The sequence below is a fragment of the Octodon degus genome, unplaced genomic scaffold (assembly GCF_000260255.1).
Source record: "Octodon degus isolate 3935 unplaced genomic scaffold, OctDeg1.0 scaffold00072, whole genome shotgun sequence".
In the NCBI taxonomy this organism is placed as follows: Eukaryota; Metazoa; Chordata; class Mammalia; order Rodentia; family Octodontidae; genus Octodon; species Octodon degus.
This window is the reverse complement of record NW_004524648.1, coordinates 11,201,700-11,210,967: the sequence shown is the minus strand read 5'-3', so window position 1 is coordinate 11,210,967 and position 9,268 is coordinate 11,201,700. Positions and strand designations below refer to the sequence as shown.

At 37.2% G+C, this 9,268-nt stretch overlaps 1 protein-coding gene across 3 annotated transcripts in view; it reads left to right on the top strand.

Annotated features, from left to right (window-relative positions):
* Nucleotides 1–1,358, top strand: part of Cct6b (chaperonin containing TCP1 subunit 6B) — a 58,648-nt gene extending 57,290 nt beyond the window's left edge. The window contains exon 13 of one of the 3 annotated variants that reach the window (XM_023719949.1): nucleotides 567–1,358. In XM_023719949.1, coding sequence (XP_023575717.1) covers nucleotides 567–639 — 73 coding nt within the window. In that variant the 3' untranslated portion in view covers nucleotides 640–1,358. The remainder of the gene's footprint in view (nucleotides 1–566) is intronic. The other 2 variants (XM_023719948.1, XM_004635453.2) reach the window with 2 other exon arrangements.
* The last annotated feature ends 7,910 nt before the right edge of the window (nucleotides 1,359–9,268 follow it).

Genomic DNA, 9,268 nt, shown 5'->3' with positions numbered 1-9,268 from the left:
CATCTCCAAAATCCTCTAACAACCGAGGTATCCAACCTTTCCTATAGCCATATGGGGGAGGTTCTCTTCGGGAGGAAACCAGTGAGGCCTGCCGTGATCGCTGAGATCTTGCTTTTTCTTCAGCCTCAAGCTGGTCCTGTAATAGTTGAGTAGGTGCAGGTAAAAAGCTGACGAGTGCCATCTTCTTCCGCTTCTTCCAACCAGTATCCAGTTATTAAGACTAGTTTCATTTTACATTCCTTTTATATTTTAGTTGTAGCAGGATAAGTTACAGGAATGGTGAATCTAACTCTTGATTTGATGGGAAAGTGAAAGTGAAATAGTGCGGAAAATAAAATGATGTGCTTCAAAATAACCTCAATCTGGCTAGACTATAAATCAAGCTTCCACCTTATCAACAAAGGAGTTCATATTATAACACAAGTGATGAGTTTATGTTTATAACAGCTTTGTCTCATAAAATCTCATACCAACATAACAGAACAAATGTGCCCTTCATAGCTGAAAATTGCGGAGAAAAGGAAGCAAGGGCTAGCAGGCTTTGCTCACTCCCATCTTTTTCTCAGCACAGTAATTGCCACCAACATTCTCCTGGTTGATGAAATTATGCGAGCTGGGATGACCTCACTCAGAGGGTGACTGAATTCAGATCAAAATCAGCTCTTCTGGAAACAAGAGTCAGTCCACCTTCTATCCAGTCGCCGTTGGATAGCCTGAGCCAGTCTTAAGTTTTTCAAAATAAAGTCAGTTTATATCTTTTGATCTCAACCATCTCAAAAATATTTCATCAAGGTATAAGGGACACAATAAATACTTGCTGGATAAAGGAATAATGATGGAAATAGTTTTCCTTAAGTCTGAAGTCTTCTGTATCATATGCTATTGCCGTTTTCATAAAATAAATTCTGTTATGATTCTTAGGCCTTCTAGGAAACTTTTAGTTAATCAAATATGGAGGGCAGGTTTTAGAGCACCCAAGTCAATTTGCTGTTTTTCAGAGGGTATTAATAAGACAAAAGGTTTTCTTTCTCACAAGTCCTCAAGTGACCTCTTGCTGCCACTCTTTCCCCTTAGAAATGTGGCATTTTACGAATATAGCTTTGGGTGTATTGATGTACAGTATTTGGTTATTTAGTATATAGTTTATTATATTTTACCTGGCTTGTTGGCGTATGTGAGTTTGTATGCGATCCAGAACTCTGGCTACAGTGCTAGCTCTGATAGCTCTCTCAGTGGAGAGGTAGAGATAAGTAGCATCAGTTCTAGCATATACAGATATTCCTTGTTTAATGATCTACCTGTTTAGCAAGTGCTTAGATTTATGACTGAGGCATGCTTTTTGGGGTTATGACCTTTTCTACAGTTTTTTTTTTTTTTTCCTACAGTTCTATATGTCTTGTTTATAGAGCTTCAATGACTTTTTTGGGTATAATACACCTTGTTTGTAAAGTACTGTAATTTTTGCTGATTATACTGTATATCACAGTAGTATGGTTTTATGTTCTGTCATATATTACTGTATTGTATGTAAATATTATACAAATAAAAACAAAGTCATCAAGCTGACTTTTCTTTTGACCATTTCTTTGTTCTGCATACTCTAATGTACAATGTTTGTATAGTTTGTCATTTAGTGACCAATTCATTTAAGGACTTAGTTTTAGGAATAGAACTCTGTCATTAAATGAGGTATGCTTGCAATTGTTTTGGGCTCTATAGAAGTGTTGTATATGAAGGTATAAGCATTATAGTAGTGAGTTTATTGTTTAAAACTCTGCAGTTAATTTACTCTACTCTTTGGTTAGTTTGCTTTTCATTGAAGTTAGTAAGAGATTAAAATATTGTAGGCACATCATGGAACTTTGACCTTTAGTGTATATAGAAGATTGCTTTAAATTTAATGCCTTAGTTGAAGACCTATAATTTTATAGCCTGTATTTTCTTTTTCTTTTTTTTATACTTTATTTATTTATTTTATTTTCTTTAATTTTTAAAATTTTTTTTTCAAATCAAATTGGTAGGACAGTTTCAATAATTAACACATTGCATACATTCCTCCCAGTGGTTAATTGCTGTTCAAGATGCAGACATGATATCCTATCTACAAGCACTATTAGAACAAATCACTCTATTCATTAAGAGAATGTAACTATATATCTATCCTAACCACTTTGAATACACATACACAAATAGGACATTCACCTGTATACGGTTTTTTTGTTAAGTTCCATTATTTGAATATTATAGGTGTGTAAACTCTGAAAAATATTCTAAAAGAGTCCAGTAGCCCATAATGCTATTGGGACTTCCACTTGACTGTCAATGTCAGAAATTGTTGACCTGAGTCCCCTACAGCTCAACATAACAGCATGGCTTTACTTCTTATATTTCATTTTTATACTTTTCTGCTGGATGGTTAAGACCAAGGTAAAGCAGGACCTATGCGACAAGAGTTGTAGCTTTTGGGTCTGAGAAGGTCAGTGAAATCCCCTCAGGATTTATCCTGAGATCCTGTACCTCAGATTGTAGAACCTTTGTCAGTGTCAGCCATGTGGATGAGTCACGGCCATTGCTTGGTCAGTGTGCTCTCTGTGAAAGCCTGAGAGAATGTTTTCTCTCCATGTGACTCTCCTTAGGCACACTCTACGTCATCAGTCACTTTCCTCTTTGGCCCCATAATCTCCTTGATCAGAAAATTTGGGACACTGCCGAGTTACGTGACGTTACAGTACAAGTTCTCATATGTCCTGAGTCTTAATTGACCTTGGAAGGCTAGGGCCACAATGTTGGCTTTCCTTGCAGCCCCTCTTTTTCTCTAATTTTGGTCTGCAAACTTAGGTTGTTAACCCTTCAGAAGACAAGCTTATTGTTATTACCATACAACTTATAGCCTGTATTTTCATACAATATATTGCCAACGTCTAAGTTAATAATTATGCTTCTGAATGGTCTTATATGATATTTCATCGTATACTTCAGATTATTATAGTAATTTTTAAATTTTGTATTTTAAAGAGAATAATAAAATACAATAAAAATGAGAGAAAATTTCAAAACAAAATGATAGGAAAGTAGCAATGATTATCATATTGCATATTATTATCTTCAAAAAGTTGCTCAGATTATCCGAGATAGGCATGCAAGATTGGTCAAATAGTATGCCACATCCTTTTTACCCATTCCTTGGTTGATAGGCATTTGGATTGTTTTCAAGATTTGTAATAGCTATTACAAATTGTGCTGCTGTAAACATAGGTGCACATAAATCACTGTGTTATGTTTTTCATTCTTCTGCAAAAATATCGAAAAGGGGAATAGCTAGGTCAAATGGGACATCTGATAATCTCTACACTGATTTTCATGTGGTTGTACCAGTCTATACTCCCACCAGCAATGGAGAAGCATCCTTTTGTACAGCCCCTACAGCATTTGTTATTGGTTGAGTTTTTGATGATTTTCTTTCTCAGGTGAGATAGAATCTCAGTGTTCTTGTAATTTGCATTTCTCAGTCGACCAATGATGTTGAACATTTTTTCATATATTTATTTGCCATTTGTATTTCTTCATCCGAGAAGTGTGTACTCATCTCACATGCCCACTTTTGGATTGGATCTTTGAATTTGGGGTGAATTTTTCAATTCTTTATATGTTTATATGTTCTAGATCAAAGTCTTTTGTCTGAGGGACAGCTGGCTAATTTTTCCCCCAATTTGTGGGTTTTCATTTCATTCTGATGGTGATTTCTTTTGATGCACATAAAGTTTTCAATAAGATGAGATCACAGTTGTTGATACTTTGAAGTATTTCCTCCTGCCTCAGCCTCTTGAGTGCTGGGATTACAGGCTTGCACCACTAGACCTGACTCAAAATGCATTATATTTTTGGTTGGATTTATTCCTGTGTATCTTGTTTCAGAGGCTTTTATGAATAGCTCTTTTTGTGAAAGTTAGATTTTCATTTTTATTTATTTATTAATGTATTTAGTACAGGGTGATCAGGGTCTCACTATGTAGATGGGACTTGTAGTGATTCTCCTACTTTCAGCCTCCCAAGTGCTGGGATTACAGGTACGTGCCACTACACCCCATCTCAATTGTCTCAGCACGCCCTGGGGGTGGGGCTGACACAGCCAGGGATTGAACCCTGGCCACTACACTCTGCCTAATCAGTATGAAAGTTAGATTTTGAAATAATCTATTGCTGCCCTATAATTCCTCTAAGCAGTTTTTAAAAAATTGCCTCTTATATCCTGCATCTTTTCTAAACACTCCTTAGTGTAGTAGCTTGTAGATTATTTTTGAAACATCTGAGATGTGATCAAGTTGTCTTAAGAGTAACAGTTTAAGTTTTCTTTTCCAGCCCTTGTATTATCTCTAATAATTTATTTTATTGATCTAGCTAAGCCCTTTAGTATATTATTATAGAGAAGTAATAGTATCAGCCATCTTTTATCTTGTTCTGGCCTTCAGAGAAAATTTCTAGTTCCTTTCTCTCTTAGTTCTTTCCTTTCTCCTTTCCTCGCCCCTCTTGTTTTGCTGTGAAATATCGACAGGTAGCTATGTGAGATTAAGTCTGCTCCTTTTTATTTCTCTTTTGTCAAGATACATGATTTATTTTTTATTGCTGTTTGAGACAAACTCTCACTGTGTAACTCAGGCTGGCTTTGAGCTCACATTGCTTTTCCTGCGTCAGCCTACCCAGTTCTGGGATTATAAACATGCACCAGTGCCTTGGTTACTTTTCTCTCTCTCGTTGCTGGGACAAATACCTGACACCCAGAATTAAGGAAGGAAAAGTATCTTTAGCTCACATTTTCAGTCCATACTCAGCTGGCTCCAAGGTAGAGTGGTACATGGCAGAGGGCAGCAGTTTGTGATGGTGGAAAATAGAAAAACAAGAGCAAAAAGGGAAAATCAGTGGCAGCGGAGACAGCAAGCCTGTCTCCCTTCCCCATACTGCATTCATGCTATCTGCCTCAGAGGGATGTACTCACACCCATAATCCCAGCACTGGATCATGAATTAATCACAAACTCTATAAGCTCACTCCATCATTGCATGAGACTTTGGGGGGACAACTAGACACAAACCATAACAACCACCTTACTCAGATTTCTTTTTAAAGTTACGATTGCTGAATTTTATCAAATGCTTTCTGCATCCATTGATACATTTTTCCTTTAATCTGTTAATGTGGTGACCTACTTTAATAGTTCTTTAGAACGTTAAACTATTCTGGCATTTTTGAGATAAAGCCTACTTGATTTGATATGCCATATTCATTGATTCTAAGATACATATTTTTCACACTTAACTTTTCTGTAATTAGAATATATTTTACAGAATGCGGCACCTTCTAATTTCTGTTGCCTAAATGTGGTCACTTTTCATCCTTTAGTGTTTTAGACAAAAAAACAATTTAAGGAAAGACTATGAGTCTTAGTTGTTTGAAAACATTGTGTTGTCATCTTCTGGTAAATTAAATAAAAACTGTGCATCTAAAATTTTAAGATATGTGTCAATGTCTTAGAAGAAAATATTGGAGATAATAATAGAGACTTCTGTGAAATGCCGCATTACGACCTCTCACTGGGAAGAATGGATATCAAAAATTCTGAACTGAATGATAATTTAGAAGAAGTGGACTCTGAATGTGAGGTTTTAAGGGTATCTTATCTTATTTATTTTGCTTATGTTCCTCTTGTTATGAATGCATAAGAATGATATATGATAAAACTCTGAATAGGTAAGTTTTAAAAGCTCCTTCAGTAAAGATAAAATGTACAAGTGATAAGGAATCAACAGTCATGGTTGAAGTGACAATATTTTTCTTTTTATTATAAAAGTAGTGGTACATTTAAAAATCACCAGTGTTTCAGATCTGAAGAAATATGATATTAACTTTGTGTCTCAGTTTCTTTTCTCTCATTGCTGGGACAAAATACCCAACACCCACAATGAAGGAAGGAAAGGTTTATTTATTTAGCTCCCTGTTTGTACAGGTTTCAGTCCATGTTCAGCTGGCTCCAAGGCAGAGCGGCACATGGAAGAGGGCAGCAGTTCATGGCAGTGGAAAGTAGCGAAGGGCAAAGGAAAAAGGGAGGAGCAGTGGCAGCAGCGGAAGAGGCAAGCCTCTCCCCTCCTCGTACTGCCTCAGGCTCTCTGCCCTGGGCTGGGTGCAGCACTCACACCCATAATCCCAGCAGTACTCATAATCCCAGCCTTGGGTCATGAATTAATCACAAACTCTAGAACTGAGCCCCAAATACTGCATGAGGCTTTTGGGGCACAACTAGACACAAATCGTAACACTTTGTATACGTTGCTGGATTCAATTCTAATATTTACTTAGGTTAGCAATGTGTCTATAAGCAGTATTGGTCTATAATTTTACTGTTCTGCTATTCTGTCTAATTCTGCTGTCAATGACGTATTACCCTCATAAAATGTTTTTTTTTTTTTTTTTTTTTTTTTGGTACTGGGGATTGAACTCAGGCCCTTACACTTGCCAGGGAAGTGCTTATGCCACTGAGCTATGTCCCCAGCCCCTACCCTCATAAAATGAGTAGTGGAATTGTTACCTGTTTTTGAGACAGGGTCTCACTGTGTATCCCAGGCTGACCTTGAACTCATGATGATTCTACTGCCTCAGCTTCCCACGTTCTGGTATTACAGTCATGCCCAACTACCCTTTTCTTTGGAACACTTGAGGCAGTAAGAGTGTTACCTGTTCCTTGACACCATCATCTGGATCCTCCTAGTACTTTATTTTTTAAATATAATTTTTTATTTTTTTGATACTGGGAATTGAACTCAGGTCCTTGTGCTTGCCAACAGGTACTTGTGCCCATGAGACTATATCCCCAATGAAATTTAAATTTTTTACAGTTTTATTTTCTATAGTACTGGCAGTTGAACTGAGGGCCTTTGTGTTGGACTACATCCCCAACACTTTTTAATTTTTTTATTGTGAGGCAAGGGATTGAACTTGTGGTTTTCCTGCTTCAGGATTTCAGAATGCTGGAATTGCAGATCTTAGTGCCTGACCTGGATCTTACAGTTTTCTTAAGTGAGAGGGCTAGATTTTTAACTAATAATTAAATTTTCTTCATTATGATTGGTCTCAGATTTTGTATCATTTTGAGTTTTTTTTTTGATATTGTGTTTTTATAGAAATTCTTTATGAAGTGATACTTTCCCCATTAAAGTTTTTTTTTATTTTAATTTTACTTGTTTTATGTTACTGTAGCCATGCTGGCTTATGTTGGTGTAGATATTGGGAAAGGAATACTATTTTTCTAGTATACCTTTTCTCATCCTTTTAGTTTCTTTGTTGTATCTCTAAAAACAACAAATAACCTATTTGTTGTTATTATTATTATTACTGATAGAATGTAAGGAAGGTATACTTAGAGGATTTCTGATATCTAGAACCCTAGACTCAAAGACTGAAATTTTTGTGTGTCAGGAGTTTGTGTAGGCAGGACTGAAGCTTTAGCTCTGCCCTTGCTGAAGGGTCTGGTGCTGTTGAGTCCATTTCCAAGATGATAACTTTGTGGTCCAAAATTTCCTAATGAAAAAATTTCAAAGTTTTCTGTTTTATGCAAGTCCAAAGAATCATACAACAACATTGCCCACCACAGACTCTATACTCTGCTCTATCACCTTGGCAGCTCTGCTTCTCTTGACATCCCTCAAGAATCCAAATGGAAGTGCTGGAGAGAGCTCAGTGGACTAAGCATCTGCTTAGGCCAATGTGGGGACTGGGGTTAGGTCCTCAAAACCACAGATTACACCAGCCCTGTCCCTGCGTGCTCTGAGCCGGCCACCTAGACCAGGCATGGTGGTGCACACCTGTAATCCCAGGGCTGGGGAGGCTGAAAACAGGAGGATCACTACGAGTCCAAGCTACGTAGTGAGACCCTGTACCAAATGCATTAAAAAGAAAAAGAAAAAAGGAAAGAATCTAGATGGATTCTTCACTGTCACATCTGATGCCTGATGCTCCTAGGACTCTTATGTCCCTGTGTGAGGTGCACTGAGCTACAACCTCAGGCCTTTTAAAAATCGAGACAGTCTTGCTAAGTCACTGAGTTGCCCAGGCTGGTCTTAAGCTTGCGATCCTCCTGCCCCAGCCTCCAAAAATCAGATTCAATTAGTTTTTAAAAATTTAAGCCAGCCATGGTGGCACATGTCTATAGTTCCAGCCCTTGGGAGGCTGAGGCAGGAAGATCTACATGAGTTGGAGGCCAAGACTGGGCTATATAGTGAGTTCAAAGACTGCCTGAACTATACAAGCAAGACCCTGTCTCAAACAAAAAAATTAGCTGGACAATGTCTTTTAAATGGTGAATTTTTAAATGGTTATTGTTATATTGACTTTATTTCTACCCTGTAATTAAGATGCTTTCTGCTTACCATTCTTTTTTTTTTTTTTAATGCTTTCTCTCCTTTGACTACTTTCTGTTGGATCAATCAATTTTTTTTCTATTTCCCCTCTGTTGCTCTGAAAATGATATATCCTATTTTAATTACCATGGGGTTAATTTAAAAAGTTTAACTTGCTTACCTATCATAGTCAATTGCTCTCTGTTCCTCCCTAAAAACTCTTAAAGTGTTTAAAACACAGTTGTCCTTCCTGCCCTGCCCACCAGGCCTGTCTCCCCTGTGGGGTTTGAGCCCAGGGCATTGCATAAACTAGGGAAGTCTATTACTACTAAGCCAAACCCCTGGTGCTCCCTTGTTTGACTTGTGTTATCAATATTTAAATCCCCTGAGTTAGTCCTAATAATTATTTTTGTTTTATGAAGTTAACTACTATTTAGATTTTCCATGTGTCTATTCAGTTCTTTGCTCACTACTATTTTTTTCTTAAAATGGTCTTCTTCCTTCTGGATTAACTTTCATTCTTACTGCTATATATCCTTAATCCTTTTAGCTTAGATCTGGCAGTAATACTCTAATGTTGCTTCTCTCAGAAAGATCTTTCTTGCTCCTTATTACAGTGTGGTACCTCATCTGGGTGGAGAATTCCAAGCTAACCATTGCTTCCTCTTAGCGCTTTGAAAATGGCATGCCATTGTTTTCTGCTAGTATGCACTTTGTAATTTTGTCAAGTCTTCTGAATTCCTCTCCATGGGGATTATACCAGTTTGTACTCTCATAGGCAATTTATAGTGCATGAGACCAGTTTTTACCTCTTCTTCTTCTTCTTCTTCTTCTTCTTCTTCTTCTTCTTCTTCTTCTTCTTCTTCTTCTTCTTCTTCTTC